Source organism: Bos mutus, chromosome 11 (assembly GCF_027580195.1).
Source record: "Bos mutus isolate GX-2022 chromosome 11, NWIPB_WYAK_1.1, whole genome shotgun sequence".
Lineage (NCBI taxonomy): Eukaryota > Metazoa > Chordata > Mammalia > Artiodactyla > Bovidae > Bos > Bos mutus.
Genome location: NC_091627.1, coordinates 104736271 through 104753420, shown reverse-complemented (window position 1 = coordinate 104753420; position 17150 = coordinate 104736271). Strand labels below are relative to the sequence as shown.

The following is a 17150-nucleotide window of genomic DNA, read 5'->3' as shown; positions in this document are numbered from 1 at the left end:
GGGAAACACTTTCACGACATGGGATTTGCAATGATTTCTTGGTATGATACCGAACGCACAGGTAACGACAAAAAGAGTTGTAGAGGAAACCAATTCTATTTGCATACATACATTAAATGAACTTACAACAAATGTAAGTCTAATACTGTAAATGGCAATATCTTTTGCTTGGCAAGCACTTTGAAATGCAAACTCAACAGTGGTAGTTAATGTATCATTCAAAAGACACTCTTGTAATCCTTTAACTCATTACACTTGACTATTCAGCCTGTAAATCCCCAGTAATCATCACCTCAAAGCCAGTTGACCATTATCAAGTCTACTAAAATGCCCCACTGAAACAATGTACCCAGGAGAAAAATACAAAATCTCAAGTCAGGGGCACACTAGCTTTTTAAGAGGGATTTAAATCTTATACCTCTGAACTCCTTCCCATCAGCTCTATTCATCCTTCTGGCCCGAGTTACCTCCTGCTAAAACAAGAGGATGTGGGGACTTCCCTACTGGTCCAGCGGCTAAGACTCTGCATTCCCAATGCAGGGAGCCTGGTCAGGGAACTAAACCCCACATGCTGTAACTGAGATTCCACATGCCTCAATGAAGACCAAGGATCCCACGTGCCACACTAAAACCCTGCACGGCCAAATAAAAAAAAATAAATATTTTTTAAAATGAAAATAAAACAAGGGCAATTTTCTATGGTTTCTGCCAGGTCTATGTGTCTAAGGTTCTCCCATATTCAAGGCTCCCGTGTACATGATCTGGCTTATTTTTAACCCAAGGGCCACTGAGGGATGAGACATGGATTCCACGTGAAGTTCAAACTGCAGTATCAGCAGTGGTGCAAGTACAGCACGTCAGGCTGCCAAAACTGGCTTTTAAACATGCCTCAGAGCTATTGAATGGTACCAAACTCCTCAGTTTACAACTGAGAAAACGAAGATTCAGGGAAATTAAGTTTTTTCTTTGGATTATCCTACTTATCTATTCCACTTAAGATTTAGTTCAGTCACCCACAAATAAGCCTCTTGTAACCACTCCCCGCCTGTCACTCAACACCAAATGTTCACTGAGTGTCTGTTACTGTGCAAACCTCAGAGGCTAAAAAATCCACTGGCAATGACAGAGACCCAGGCTTGATCCCTGGGTCAGGAAGATCTCCTGGAGAAGAGAATGACTACCCACTCCAGTATACTTGCCTGAAGAATCCCATGGATGGAGGAGCCTGGCGGGCTACAGCCTATGGGTCACACAGAGTCAGACATGAATGAGCAACTAACAGCATGTACCAGCCATTATTGTAGGCACTTGGGACTCATCAATATACAACTGAAACAAACAAACAAAACAAAAAGAAAATCCACCCTCAAGTAGCTTACATAGAAGCAGGGGAGCTGGAGATAAACAGTTTTTGTATTCGATAAGTATTGGGTTGGCCAAAATGTTTGTTTGGATTTTTTGGTAACATATTATGGAAACCCTGGATGAATTTTTTTGCCAGCCCAATAAATTCTACAGCATGTGGAGGGCGGTAAGGATGGAGTAGGGGAACAAAGCAGGAAAACAGAGCAGAAGTACCAGAGAGCGGGGATTTGCTGGGCTTGTGACTTTTAAATAGGTCCCACTGAGAAAGTGGCAGTTGACAAAACCTAAAGGCGGTGAAGGAGTCAGTCCTGAAGGTGTCTAGGGGGAAAGTATACCAAGCAGGAAGACTGCACCTGGAAACGTTCTCAGGCAGCACCCTGCCTAGTGAGCTCAGTAAACAATGAGCATACGTCTGCTTGAATTACGGTTTTCTCAGACCCTTGCACTGCAAGGAGATCAAAGCAGTCAATCAGAAAGGAAATCAACCCTGAATACCCATTGGAAGGACTGATGCTGGAGCTGCAGTTCCAATACTTTGGCCACCTGATGTGAAGAGCTGACTCACAGGAAAAGACCCTGATGCTGGGAAAGACTGAGGGCAGGAGGAGAAGGGGACGGCAGAAGACGAGATGGTTACTGACTGACTCAGTGGACGTGAGTTTGAGCAAGCTCTGGGAAACAGGGAAGGACACCGGAGTGCTGCAGTCCACGGGTCCCAGAGCGTTGGACACAACCAGCGACTGAACAACAAAGCCGCCTATGTGATTAGCGTGACTGAAGAACCAGGTTTTGAATTTTTTAAAACAATTTAGGGACTTTCCTGGTGGTCCAGGGGCTAAGATTCCAAACTCCCAGGGCAGGGAACCCAAGTCTGATACCTGGTCAGGGAACTAGATCGCACACGATGCAATTAAGAGCTCAAATGCCACACCTAAAACCTCACAGGTGAAAGTGAAAGTCACTCAGTGGTGTCTGACTCTTTGCAACCCATGGACTATACAGTCCACGTAATTCTCCAGGCCAGAGACCCTGCCAATGCAGAGCAGGGCCTCCTGCATTGCAGGCAGATTCTTTACCAGCTGAGCTGCCAGGAAAGGCCAAAGGCTCCCATGCCACACCTGAAAAGATCTTGTGTGCTGCAAGCAAGACTTGCTGCAGCCAAATAAAATAAATCTATAAAAACAATTTAATGAATTTTAATATAAAAACCAATATTCAACTCAGTCATTGCAGAAATTTTTACACGTATTTGGAACGATGTGGGTATATGAATCTAACTTTTCAACTAACTTCTACATATTCTAGAAACTGATCAAATATCTGCACCAAAAATTTACTGTTCAAATTGAGATGTTCGGTTAATTATAACATCTACACCAGATTTCATAGACTTTCAATATAAAAAAGAATTTAAAAACTTCATAATAACTTCCTCTATGTAAACTAAGGGAGAAGGCAATGGCACCCCACTCCAGTACTCTTGCCTGGAAAATCCCATGGACGGAAGAGCCTGGTAGGCTGCAGTCCATGGGGTCGCTAAGAGTCAGACACGACTGAGCGACTTCACTTTCACTTTCCACTTTCATGCATTGGAGAAGGAAATGGCAACCCACTCCAGTGTTCTTGCCTGGAGAATCCCAGGGACGGGGGAGCCTGGTGGTCTGCCGTCTATGGGGTTGCACAGAGTCGGACACGACTGAAGCGACGCAGCAACAAATGTAAACTAAATAAAATACATTATTAACAACAATTTCATCTGTTTGCATTTTTAATAAGTTACCGGAAAATTTAAAAAAAAATTTTTTTTTTCAGAAAATTTAAAGTCACATATTTGGTTCACATTCTACTGCTTCGAGAAAATATAAAGAGGTTGAACTGCCCATGGGCTTAGAAAGAGGCACCACTGAAGTTAGGTAATAATGCAAGGAAATATCTGATGAACGCCAAACAACATTGGCAGTAAGGGCTCTGAGGAGGGAAAGATGGGGATGTAGGCGAGCCAAGCAAGTCTTCAACAGGTGGTGGTGGTTTAGTCGCTATGTCTCTGTCTGACTCTTGCGACTCCATGGACTGTAGCCCACCAGGCTCCTCTGTCAGTGGGCTTTCCCAGGCAAGAATACTTGCCATTTCCTTCTCCAGGGGATCTTGCTGACCCCGGGATCGAACTCGGGTCTCTTGCATTGCAGGCGTATTCTCTACCAACCCGCGAGATTCAAGAGAGGCGCCGCAGGATGTGCCCCGCCCCTGAACGCGTTGGGTCTTTTGACCCCGCCGCCCCGCCGTAGCCGCGCTGCACGCCCTGGGTTCGCGATGGCGGACGTGTCCGAGAGGACGCTGCAGTTGTCTGTACTGGTGGCATTCGCCTCCGGAGTGCTCGTGGGCTGGCAGGCAAACCGGCTGCGGCGGCGCTATCTGGACTGGAGGAAGAAGAGGCTGCAAGATAAGCTAGCGGCGACGCAGAAGAAGCTGGATCTGGCCTGAGATCCCCGCCCTGTTGGTCCCCGCCGACTCCCGCGCGACCACCTCGAGGGCATCTACCCTGTCCCGTGCGGGGCCTCGGCCATAGCTAGGCCCGTCTCACGCCCTGCGCCCGCAGTGCCAGGCTTGTCTTGGAGTTGGTGAGCAGTATTTATAGCAGCGCTTTAAGGGGAGATTTTGGGGATAGACCAATATCTTGCGGCAAGAGGGTTTCAAGAGCCCCAGAAAGAGGAGAAAGTTCTGTTTTCCGTGGTAACGCACACTTTCGTTCCATAGTTTAGTTCCCTGCGCGTGTTTAACGGGACTGCCTTAACCACGTGCAAAGTCATTGCACCTTGACAACATTAAGCTTCAAAATGGAAAACACTCGAAAGAATAGAAAGAAAGAAGACGGACCGTGGAGGTGTTCTTACCATCCTTTTCTCTCCCTGATCAGTTTATATTTAAAAATATCTTTGATAGCATCATAGTACATCTTTGCATTCATGCTTTGTCATCTCCAGTCTAAATTCTTAGCTTTTTGGCAGGCTGGGAAAGTGGAAAGAACAGTGGCTTGTAAGTCAGGAGCTTTGAACCTAGTCTTGGCTTTTTCATTAGAGCTCTGTAAACTTTCAGGGTCTCAGTTTTCTTATCTGTAACACCAGATCTTGTTGGTCATGGTTTAACTAAACAGTAAAAATAATTGGAAGTTATCCATTACGTATTTCTAATTTTTATTTTTCTTTTATGTTTCCAACAGCTCACTGAAGATGGATATGGAGAACTGGAGAGAAATAATTCTCCTTGCACTTTATGAATCAATTTTATTTTTAAAATAAAAAATGTAAACGTATTTGAACCTTTTATTAAAAGGGAAAGGAGTATCAGTATCCTTGCATAAAGAGAGCTGGAGCCTCAAAACTGATAATTACTGTTTTTGATCACATACCTTGTTTTCTAAGGAATCTGTGCTAGTTCGTTGGTACAACTGCAAAGCAAAGTTGGTCTAGGAACCATTACCAGTCCCTTTGCTCAGCAGATTTGCTGGAGCCATTCTGGAAACCAAACAATTGTGTAAAAATACCTGAGGTTAGGGAATATATGTAAGACCTTTACGCTTCTGAGGGTGACAGCATACTCCAAGCACAAAGTATAAATTTTTATTGACAGAAATTTCTTTTGTATCGTTAACAGAACATACATGTAAAGGAGAAAACTCATTGAATAGAGCTTAGTGATAAATCCCAAATACAGTTGACCCTTGAACAACATGGGTTTGAATTGCAGAGATCCACTTACATGTAGATTTCTTTTTCAATAAATCTACATGTAAGTGAACCACTATCCATGGTTGGTTGAGTCCATGCATGTGGAAACATGGACAGCAATGATCAACTATGCCACTTGAGCATCCTTAGATTTTGGTGTCCGTGGCAACTCCTGGAAGCAGTCCTCCAATGGTACCAAGGGACAGCTGTGTCTAAAAATCAGGAGTGAGTGACCAGGTCCCTGTGTGCCAAGTCGCTTCAGTCATGTCTGACTCTTTGGGACCCCATGGATTGCAGCCCACCAGGCTCCTCCATCCATGGGATTTTCCAGGCAAGAGTACTGGAGTGGGGTGCCATTGCCTTCTCCGTGTTAGCCACTAGTTCTTCACTATGAGTGTCTCTCAAGCTGTTAAATTCTTTTTCATCTTTTTAAAAGTGAGCTCAGATCATTGGCGTAGGGGGAAGAGTTTGGGAATTGCATTTATAGGAATGACCCCCACGTGGGGAAATGTTATTACAAACCTCCATAAGAGATGTAAAAATGTAAAATTTTAACAGTTTCAGAGACTCGTAGTGGACTAGTTCTCCACTACAAGCCTCTCCCAAAGCTGTTAAATTCTTTTTCAGTAGCTCCTATGAGGAAGCCATACAAGGTCGATGTTCACTGTAACACTGTTACTCTTGGTTTTCATAAGGGCATTAAGGGATAACAATGGAGAAGCAATGACTAGCATTAAAGTGACTGCTGAGGGTTACAAGTAAAACAATGTAAGTTAAAAAAGAACATAGCTGAGTAATCGCATTCCTTACAGCATGGTGAATACTGAAGTGGTATTTCTCAAACTTGAATATGTGCATAAAGCCATGGAGTATTATTACAGTACACATTCTGATCTTGTAGTTCTGGGCTGAGGCCTGAGAAGAGGCATTTCTAACAGACTTACAGGTGGTGATGATGCCAATCCGAGACTCATAGGAAATGTTTGTCACTCTGAATAGGGTACAAAAGTGTATAAAATCTGTCATCTTTCCAGTGGAGGTAAACAAGAGTAATAAACTTTTTTTCATCCTTCCTCATTCCCCATACATGTACACATATATAAGCTGTTTATTTGTTTATTTTTACCAACATAGAACTGTACCATCTCAAAGGACCTGGCTTTTCAAGAGCCTTGTAGATGTAAGTGGAGAAGGTGATGGCACCCTACTCCAGTACTCTTGCCTGGAAAAATCCCATGGATGGAGGAGCCTGGTAGGCTGCAGTCCATGGGGTCGCTAAGAGTCGGACATGACTGAGCGACTTCACTTTCCACTTTCATGCATTGGAGAAGGAAATGGCAACCCACTCCAGTGTTCTTGCCTGGAGAATCCCAGGGACGGGGGAGCCTGGTGGGCTGCTGTCTCGAGTCGCACAGAGTCGGACACGACTGAAGCGACTTAGCAGAAGCAGAAATGACTCTGTAATTTTTCATTTTAAATATGGAGCTCCCTATAAAATAGAAAGTTGTCCTAATTTATTTAGAGACATATACGTAAAATAAATAAGGATTTCCTAAATGACAGATTGTTTTTAGTGCAGTTTTTTTTCTTTCTTACCTCTTACAAGATCATTAGAAGTACTGATTTGTCAGTCCATCTGAAAATACTTTATAACACTACCTCAGTTGTTGGATTTTTAATGGAAAAACTGGCTATTTAAGTGAATTTTAAGTATCAGGAGCCATCATGAAGAAGTTAATTCAAAATAAAGACAGGAGCTATAAATAAAGCAGAGCAACAGTAGGATAGTTGAGTCTACTAGAGTATGCCATACAATGAAATGTCAGAGAGCAATGAGGGAACAACCTACATGATGATACAGATGCATTGCACAAACAGGTTGAGTGAAAGAATCCATTATTCGTTCAAAAGGAAGACAAATTTTTACAGTTAGAAGTTGGGGTAGAGTTTACTTTTAGTGTAGGAGTGGAGGTGGACGAGGACTAGAAAAAAGGGAAGACTATTAGGATGTTGGATACCATCAGTATCCAAAACTGCTTGATGTTACATGGAGCTGTGTTCAACGTGAACATTAAGTGAGGTGGTTCTTGTCACTTTTCTGTTGAAGAAAGAACGCAAATAGCATGGCTCTTGGCCTGTGGGATTAACTTGTAAACCTGTATCAATGTGGTTCACCTTTTAAAAAGTGAGCTTCCATGTAGTGGGAAAAGTGAGCTTCCATGTAGTGGGAAGAGTTTGGGAATTGGATTTATAGGAATGAGTCCCACTTGGGGAAATGTTATTACAACCTCCCTGAGAGATGTAAAATGCAGCGCATAATCACGGTTTATAGACTTCCTGTAGAATGAACATCCCTAGACCATAGAACTCAGGATGCAAAAACTGCAATTAAGTGATACTCCAGCAATATCCCAAATAGCAAAGAATTAAATACTGCCTTTGTGAAGTGAGAGTATGCAGCAGCACGTATCCCGTATAAGCCATGTAAGAAAACTGTACAGTTCATTTAAGATTAAGAAGCTTCAAGTACCCTGGTGGCTCAGACAGCACAGAGTCCGCCTGCAATGCAGGAGGCCTGGGTTTGATCCCTGGGTGGGTAAGATCTGGAGAAGGGAATGGCAACTCTCCGGTATTCTTGCTTAGAGAATTTCATGGACAGAGAGGAGCCATGGGATCGCAAGAGTCCGACGCGACTGACTGATCGACTAACACAAGATTAGTTTAGCAAAACTGGTGCGTGCAGGCTCAGTCGCTTCAGTCGTAACCGACTCCGACCCTATGGACTGTAGCCCGCCAGGCTCCTCTGTCCAATGGATTCTCTAGGAAAGAATACTGGAGTGGGTTGCCGTACCCTCGTCCAGGAGATCTTCCCCACCCTGCTGGCTTCTGCATTGCTTATGTTTTTTTTTTTTTTTTTTAATGGCATTTTAAAATATTTTATTAATTTCTGCTTTATCTTTATTATTTCCTACTACTACTTTGTTTTTTCAATTTCATTTTATTTTTAAACTTTACAATATTGTATTAGTTTTGCCAAATATCGAAATGAATCCGCCACAGGTATACCCGCGTTCCCCATCCTGAACCCTCCTCCCTCCTCCCTCCCCTACCCTCCCTCTGGGTCGTCCCAGTGCACCAGCCCCAAGCATCCAGTACCATGCATCGAACCTGGACTGGCGACTCGTTTCACACATGATATTATACATGTTTCAATGCTATTCTCCCAAATCTCCCCACCCTCTCCCTCTCCCACAGAGTCCATAAGACTGTTCTATACATCGGTGTCTCTTTTGCTGTCTCGTACACAGGGTTATTGTTACCATCTTTCTAAATTCCATATATATGCGTTGGCGTGTTCTTTACCGCTGAGCCACTGGGGACTCCGAGCAACCCTGCAGGAATGTGGTATACTGAGTATTATGGGACTTGTAGTTTCGGACGTAGCGGCAAATTCTACCCCACCTCCACCCTAATCCTTTGGGACCGGCCAGGAAAAAATGACTTGCTGGGCAGTGAACCTGAGAAGCGAGCTCCGGCCCTGCGGGTTGAAGGAGCCGCTTCCTTAAGAAAGGACCAACCCCACACTCCTCCAGAATCAGCTTCCCAGCGGGCTGCAGGGCGCCGAGGCGGACGCGTAGTGATGGCGTCACGTCCCGGTGCAGCCGCCATGGTTTCCCTGGCGACCGGTGTGCTCTCCGCGCCTAGGCGACGGAGATGCTGGCGAGGCGGCAGCGCGACCCACTCCAGTCCTTGCAGCGCCGCAATCAGGAGCTGAAGCAACAGGTACCGTCTGGTGAGAGACCTGGGCTCTAGTGGCGGGCGAGCTCTGGGGCGCACCCTAACTCTGAGAGTCAACCCCAACGCAACCTTTCCAAGTTGTAACCTCCCCCACCCGCAACGTCCCGGGACCAAACCCTGATTCTACCCGCTCAACCCAACCCTGGGGAAGCTAGAAAATGGGGTCCTCGACTAAGTGCTGTCCTCCTCTCCCTCCACCCCACCTAACAGCTCCATCTGCAACCTAACAACTTTTCTATCCCATCTCACCTCCAAATCTAAACGAATAATAATTCCAACCATCTCTGCACTCAACATCACTTTCCTCCATTCTCCATGCTTCCTTGCCTTTATCTCTCATCCAGTGGAGGCTCTTGGGTGTTTTTACTTCCCATGAAGCCAAGCCAAATATGCATCAAGGAATAATATATAAGAAAAATATTCAGTTCAGTTCAGTCCGACTCTTTGCGACCCCATGAATCGCAGCACGCCAGGCCTCCCTGTCCATCACCAGCTCCCGGAGTTCACTCAGACTCACGTCCATTGAGTCAGTGATGCCATCCAGCCATCTCATCCTCTGTCGTCCCCTTCTCCTCCTGCCCCCAATCCCTCCCAGCATCAGAGTCTTTTCCAATGAGTCAACTCTTCACATGAGGTGGCCAAAGTACTGGAGTTTCAGCTTTAGCATCATTCCTTCCAAAGGAATCCCAGGCCTGATCTCCTTCAGAATGGACTGGTTGGATCTCCTTGCAGTCTAAGGGACTCTCAAGAGTCTTCTCCAACACCACAGTTCAAAAGCATCAATTCTTTGGCGCTCAGCTTTCTTCATAGACCAGCTCTCACATCCATACATGACCACTGGAAAAGCCATAGCCTTGACTAGACGGACCTTTGTTGGCAAAGTAGTGTCTCTGCTTTTGAATATGCTATCTAGGTTGGTCATAACTTTCCTTCCAAGGAGTAAGCGTCTTTTAATTTCATGGCTGCAGTCACCATCTGCAGTGATTTTGGAGCCCCCCAAAATAAAGTCTGACACTGTTTCCACTGTTTCCCCAACTATTTCCCATGAAGTGATGGGACCAGATGCCATGATCTTCGTTTTCTGAATGTTGAGCTTTAAGCCAACTTTTTCACTCTCCTCTTTCACTTTCATCAAGAGGCTTTTTAGTTCCTCTTCACTTTCTGCCATAAGGGTGGTGTCATCTGCATATCTGAGGTTATTGATACTTCTCCTGGCAATCTTGACTCCAGCTTGTGCTTCTTCCAGTCCAGCATTTCTCATGATGTACTCTGCATATAAGTTAAATAAGCAAGGTGACAATATACAGCCTTGACGTACTCCTTTTCCTATTTGGAACCAGTTTGTTGTTCCATGTCCAGTTCTAACTGTTGCTTCCTGACCTGCATACAGGTTTCTCAAGAGGCAATTCAGGTGGTCTGGTATTCCCATCTCTTTCAGAATTTTCCACAGTTTATTGTGACCCACACTGTCAAAGGCTTTGGCATAGTCAATAAAGCAGACATAGGTGTTTTTCTGGAACTCTCTTGCTTTTTCAGTGATTCAGCGGATGTTGGCAATTTGATCTCTGGTTCCTCTGCCTTTTCTAAAACCAGCTTGAACATCTGGAAGTTCACGGTTCACGTATTGCTGAAGCCTGGCTTGGAGAATTTTGAGCATTACTTTACTAGCGTGTGAGATGAGTGCAATTGTGCGGTAGTTTGAACATTGTTTGGCATTGCCTTTCTTTGGGATTGGAATGAAAACTGACCTTTTCCAGTCCTGCAGCCACTGCTGAGTTTTCCAAATTTGCTGGCATATTGAGTGCAGCAGTTTCACAGCATCATCTTCCAGGATTTGAAATAGCTCAACTGGAATTCCATCACCTCCACTAGCTTTGTTCGTAGTGATGCCTTCTAAGGCCCACTTGACTTCACATTCCAGGATGTCTGGCTCTAGCTGAGTGATCACACCATTGTGATGATCTTGGTCGTGAAGATCAAAGCCTTCCTCAGCGATCAATGCAAAGAAATAGAGGAAAACAACAGAATGGGAAAGACTAGACATCTCTTCAAGAAAATTAGAGATACCAAAGGAACATTTCATGCAAAGATGGGCTCAATAAAGGACAGAAATGGTATGGACCTAACAGAAGCAGAAGATATTAAGAAGAGGTGGCAGGAATACACAGAAGAAAAATGTTAAGACCTGACAAATGAGCAAAGGACATGAACTGAAGAAGAAATACTGGTCACATAAACATGAGAAAAGTTGACTTCTAAGATGAGCAATTGCAAAGGAAATAAGATACCACAAACACTTAAAAAATCTTGATGCTGAGTACTGGGGAGGCTGTGATGAAACAGGCACTTTTACTGCTCCAGGGTATAAGGCACAGCATTTCTGGAAAGCACCTTGACAAGATGTAGAAGATATTTATGCTCCTAGGCTGTGTAATTGCATTTCCAGGAGGAAGCACAAGCTGGAATCAAGATTTCTGGGAGAAATATCCATAATCTCAGATATGCAGATGACACCACCCTTATGGCAGACAGTGAAGAAGAACTAAAGAGCCTCTTGATAAAAGTGAAAGAGGAGAGTGAAAACGTTGGCTTAAAGCTCAACATTCAGAAAACTAAGATCATGGCATCCGGTCCCATCACTTCATGGCAGATAGATGGGGGAACAGTGGAAACAGTGGCTGACTTTATTTTTCTGGGCTCCAAAATCACTGCAGATGGTGACTGCAAGCCATGAAATTAAAAGACGCCTACTCCTTGGAAGGAAAGTTATGACCAACCTAGACAGCATATTAAAAAGCATAGACATTACTTTGCCAACAAAGGTCTGTCTAATCAAGGCTATGGTTTTTCCAGTGATCACGTATGGATGTGAGAGTTGGACTGTGAAGAAAGCTGAGCACCGAAGAATTGATGCTTTTGAACTGTGGTGTTGGAGAAGACTCTTGAGAGTCCCTTAGACTGCAAGGAGATCCAACCAGTCCATCCTAAAGGAGATCAGTCCCGGGTGTTCATTGGAAGGACTGATGTTGAAGCTGAATCTCCAATACTTTGGCTACCTGATGCGAAGAGCTGAGTCATTTAAAAGACCCTGATGCTGGGAAAGATTGAGAGCAGGAGGAGAAGGGGATGACAGAGGATGATATGGTTGGATGGCATCATCGACTTGCTGGACATAGGTTTGGGTGGACTCCGGGAGTTGGTGATGCACAAGGAGGCCTGGCGTGCTGCAGTTCATGGGATCCCAAAGAGTCAGACATGACTGAGCGACTGAAGTGATCTGTTAATATTACCAAGTATTATTTCCATTAAATAAAATGATTTTATAATCTTTAGCAGACAAAAGACGGAGAAGGCAGTGGCACCCCACTCCAGTACTCTTGCCTGGAAAATCCCATGGACGGAGGAGCCTGGTGGGCTGCAGTCCATGGGGTCGCTGAGGGTCAGACATGACTGCGTGACTTCACTTTCACTTTTCACTTTCATGCATTGGAGTAGGAAATGGCAAACCACTCCAGTGTTCTTGCCTTGAGAATCCCAGGGACAGGGGAGCCTGGTGGGCTGCCGTCTATGGGGTCGCACAGAGTCGGACACGACTGAAGCAACTTAGCAGCAGCAGCAGCAGACAAAGGATGTACTGAATGTTCATATTTTATCCAGTTTTGGACTTGCATTTAAAAAGTGCAAAAGATTGGGTGGATAAATATTTCTTAAGGAACTCTATTGGAATTATAGTGGTACAACAAAATAGAATACTCTTCTGGTGGAAATAAAAATAAAAGCTGATGAGACACTGACTTAAGCTGAGCTTTGGCCAGATGCTTTATATTGTATTGAATTTTAAATTTAGTGGGATATTAACAGAACCAGGAAAAGTTGTAGAAGGAAGCCACAACAATTGTTACTGATACAAAGATGAAACAAAACAATCACCAGGGTTATTGAAGCTGGAACCCAGTTGGCTCCTGAGCCTTTTGATACCCTGTGTGTCTGGGAAGGGCTCTGTGATATTGTGGGGTCCTTCTTCCCTGACCCCATAAAGGATGTGCTGCTGCTCATGCTCAGTTGTGTCTGACTTTTCGGGACCCCATGGACTGTAGCCCACCAGGCTCCTCTGTCCGTGGAATTCTCCAGGCAAGAGTACTAGAGTGTTTTGCCATTTCCTTCTCCAGAGGATCTTCCCAACCCAGGGATCGAATCCATGTCTCCTACATTGGCAGGCAGATTCTTTACTGTCTGAGCCACCAGGGAAGCCTCCACAGAGGACACGTGAAGCAAAAAATGGCACAGACTTCCACCCTGTTGTCCATGGGACAAGTTACGAAGGACCCGTCTGGGTTATGCCTGTGATGACTGACTGTCACTATGTGTGTAAATGGTGTAAATAACAGATGCAGAATGGCAAGAGTAGAGAATTTTTATTTTTGTCAGTCACTTTATCTTTTCCACATCTATAGAACCCAAAAGATGTATGTGCCTCTTTTGTGGGTATGTTGGCAAAGTTACAGGTAGTATTTGGAAATTGCTAAGTCACAGTATAAGATATAAGAATGAGGATAAGAAAGAGAAAAAAACTTTTGGTTTATTCATACAGGGAGTATTACTCAGCAATAAGAAAGAATAAACTGACGATACACACAGCAGTGTATATGGAAGTATACTTCTGATATGGAAGTATCTCAGAAACATGCTGTGTGAAATGATCACACAAAAGAGTACATTCTGGGAACTTTCTGGAGTAATAGTAATTTTCTGTAGGTTGGTAGGGGTTTGGATTACATGTCACTTGCCAGAACTTAGCAAATACAGTCTTAAGATGAAATGTGTATTTCATTGTATGTAAAACTCACACCAAATACTGAAGTCTAGTTAGTGATACCCATGACGTATTGTTTAAGGGAAAATATACTGATGATTGTAATTTTCTTTGTAATATGTAAAAAATTAGATGGGTTGATGAATAGATGGATCAAAAAAGTATAGTAAAATACTAATGGTCGAATCCAGGTGGTGGGTGTATGGATGTTCACTGTACGATTCTTTCAGCTTTACTGTGTGTTTCAAAGTGTTCATTATAAAATATTTGCGGAAAAATTACAATTTTATGTCCTAAGGTTATATGTGAAGAGGAACTAAAAAGCCTCTTGATGAAAGTGAAAGTGGAGAGTGAAAAAGTTGGCTTAAAGCTCAACATTCAGAAAACGATGATCATGGTATACGGTCCCATCACTTCATGGGAAATAGATGGGGAAACAGTGGAAACAGTGTCAGACTTTATTTTTTTGGGCTCCAAAATCACTGCAGATGGTGACTGCAGCCATGAAATTAAAAAATGCTTACTCCTTGGAAGGAAAGTTATGACCAACCTAGATAGCATATTCAAAAGCAGAGACATTACTTTGCCAACAAAGGTCCGTCTAGTAAATGCTATGGTTTTTCCTGTGGTCATTTATGGATGTGAGAGTTGGACTGTGAAGAAGGCTGAGTGCCGAAGAATTGATGCTTTTGAACTGTGGTGTTCAGAAGACTCTTGAGAGTCCCTTGGACTGCAAGGAGATCCAACCAGTCCATTCTGAAGGAGATCAGCCCTGGGATTCCTTTGGAAGGAATGATGCTAAAGCTGAAACTCCAGTACTTTGGCCACCTCATGTGAAGAGTTGACTCATTGGAAAAGACTCTGATGCTGGGAGGGATTGGGGGCAGGAGAAGGGGACGACAGAGGATGAGATGGCTGGATGGCATCACTGACTCGATGGCTGTGAGTCTGAGTGAACTCCGGGAGCTGGTGATGGACAGGGAGGCCTGGCGTGCTGCAATTCATGGGGTCGCAAAGAGTCGGGCACAACTGAGCGACTGAACTGAACTGGAGGTTATATGGTATTTAACAATGTGATATTTTAGACAGTCTCCATTTATTGTAGGTCGATGGGTTGCTTTTTGAGAGTCGACTGAAAGGAGCTCTAGAAGCAGGTAAAAGGAGAGATATGTACCAAAGGTAAAGTATACTAAGTTATGTAAGCTTTGTAGAGGCTGTACTTAGATTTCAATGAGCAGTATTTACAGCATAGAAATTGAGGCACTATATTTTTTAAATTAATACAATTTCTGAAAAGACAGTAATAATAGGAAATAATATTGAGGTAAAAATGAATGAAATTTTTCAAAAGTATTTTGGAATATTTCTTACAGTTATCTATGTCAACCAAGCCTAAATATTGGAATAAGGTTAAATAGAGGATGACAAATGTTAAAAAGAAGTATCTTACATTTATTTTGTACTTTTGTACATACCAGACAGTGTGGTCCGCATTCTAAGAATTTTTTCTTAATTAACTTTCATAATAACATCTGAAAGTTGCTGAAAGTTAGTGAGCTACTCATTAATATAGATGAGAAAATTAAGGTTTACAGTGATTAATTAATATGTCTAATATTACTCAGCTGTAAAACATCAAAGTGGGAAGGCAATAAAAATGTTTTAAAGCCAACAAGAAATGCATAATTTATTTATTGAAGTACAGTTGATTCATTAATATGATGTGTTAGTTTCTGGCCTAAGGCAGTGATTCAGTTATAAATATATATATATTCTTTTCAACTCTTTTCCGTTATAGTTTATCACAGGATATTGGATAGAGTTCCCTGTGCTGCACCATAGGACCTTGTTTATCCATCTGCTATCTAATAGCTTTCGTCTGCTAATCCCACAGTCCCAATCCGCCCTCTCCTCCCCTCCCCGCTCTTGGCAGCCGCCAGTCTGCTGTCTTCGTTTGTGATTCTGCCTCTGTTTCCTAGAGAGGTTTATTTGTGTCATATTTTAGATTTTACACGTAAGTGATACCACATCAGGCAGTGTTTGTCTTTCTCTTTCTGACTTACCTCAGTTACTGTGATAATCCAGGGCCGTACATGTTGCTGCAAATGGCCTTCTTTTATTCTTTTGAGCGGCTGAGTCGTATTTCGTTATATTAACACGCGTGTGCCGCACCTGCTGTATCCAGTCACCTTTTAATGGATGTTTAGGTTGTGTCCACGTCTTGGCTGTTGCAGACAGTGCCGCTGTGAGCATGCGGTGTATCTTTCCGAGTTCGAGTTCTCTTCAGATGCATACCCAGGAGTAGGATTGCTGGATCAATAGGCCAGCTCTACTTTTAGTTTTTTTGAGGAACCTCCATACTGTTTTCCTCCGTGGCTTCACCAATGTATATTCCTACCAACAGTGTCGGAGGCTCCGCCTTTGCCCCACACCCTCTCCCGCGTTTGTTTTCTTACAGACTTTTTGATGATGCCCATTCCGACCCGTGTGAGGTGATACCTCATTGTATTTTTGATTTGCATTTCTCTAGTAATTAGCCATGTTGAGCATCTTTTCACGTGCCTGCTGGCGATCTGTGTGTCGTTTTTGGAGGAATGTCTGCTTATGTCTTCTGCCCAGTTTTTGACTGAGTGGTTGTGGTTTTGTTGCAGTTGTTGTTGTTGAGTTGTGTGAGCTGTGTGTATATTTTGGAAATTAAGCCCTTTTGGTCGCATTGTTTGCAAATATTTTCTCCCAGTTCATATGTTATCTTTTCATTTTGTTTATGGTTTCCTTTGCTGTGCAAAAGCTTATAAGTTTGATTGGGTTCCATTTGTTTATTTTCGCTTTTATTTTCTATTGCCTTGGTGTTATTAGACTGACCTAAGAAAACATTGGTATGGTTTATGTCAGAGAATGTTTTGCCTGTATTCTTTTCTAGGAGTTTTATGGTGTCGTGTCATATTTAAGTCTTTAAGCCATTTTGAGTTTATGTCTGTGTTTGGTGTGAGGGTGAGTTCCAACTTCATTGATTTACATGTGCTGTCCAGCTTTCCCAGCACCACTTGCTGAAGAGACTGTCTTTTCTTCATTGTATATTCTTGCCTTCTTTGTCAAAGGTTAAGTGACTTCAGGTGTGTGGGTTTATGTCTCGGTTCTCTATTCTGTTGCACTGATCTCTGCCTGTTTTTGTGCCAGTACCATGCTGTTTTGATTATTGTAGTTTTGTACTATTGTCTGAAATCTGGAAGGGCTATGCCTCTATCTTTGTTCTTTTTCCTCAGGGTTGCTTTGGCAATTGTGATTCTGTATAAATTTTAAGATTATTGGTTCTAGTTCTGTGAAAAATACCATGGGTAATTTGATAGGGATTACATGAAATCTGTAGATTGCTTTGGATAGTATGGCCACTTTAATAATAATAATCCTTCCAATTCAAGAACCTGGAATTTCCAGGTGGCTCAGTGGTA

General features: G+C 43.2%; 2 protein-coding genes across 5 annotated transcripts in view; both read left to right on the top strand.

Moving 5' to 3' along the window:
• Positions 1–3641: 3641 nt before the first annotated feature.
• Positions 3642–4675, top strand: MTLN (mitoregulin). The gene is made up of 2 exons (XM_070380176.1): positions 3642–3983; positions 4583–4675. Exon 1 carries the CDS (start codon positions 3676–3678, stop codon positions 3844–3846), a length of 171 nt encoding a protein of 56 aa, XP_070236277.1. The 5' UTR covers positions 3642–3675; the 3' UTR covers positions 3847–3983; positions 4583–4675.
• Positions 4676–8599: 3924 nt separating this feature from the next.
• NPHP1 (nephrocystin 1) overlaps positions 8600–17150 on the top strand; it is a 66980-nt gene continuing 58429 nt past the window's right edge. The window contains exons 1-2 of one of the 4 annotated variants that reach the window (XM_070380052.1): positions 8600–8873; positions 14807–14880. In XM_070380052.1, the coding sequence (XP_070236153.1) occupies positions 8805–8873; positions 14807–14880 (143 nt within the window). In that variant the 5' untranslated portion in view covers positions 8600–8804. Of the gene's footprint in view, positions 8884–14806; positions 14881–17150 lie in introns of all 4 variants that reach the window. The other 3 variants (XM_014476957.2, XM_070380051.1, XM_070380053.1) reach the window with 3 other exon arrangements.

Bases quoted from the DNA above. Each gene is read 5' to 3' on its own strand.
- MTLN (XM_070380176.1), top strand. From the start codon at position 3,676: ATGGCGGACGTGTCCGAGAGGACGCTGCAGTTGTCTGTACTGGTGGCA.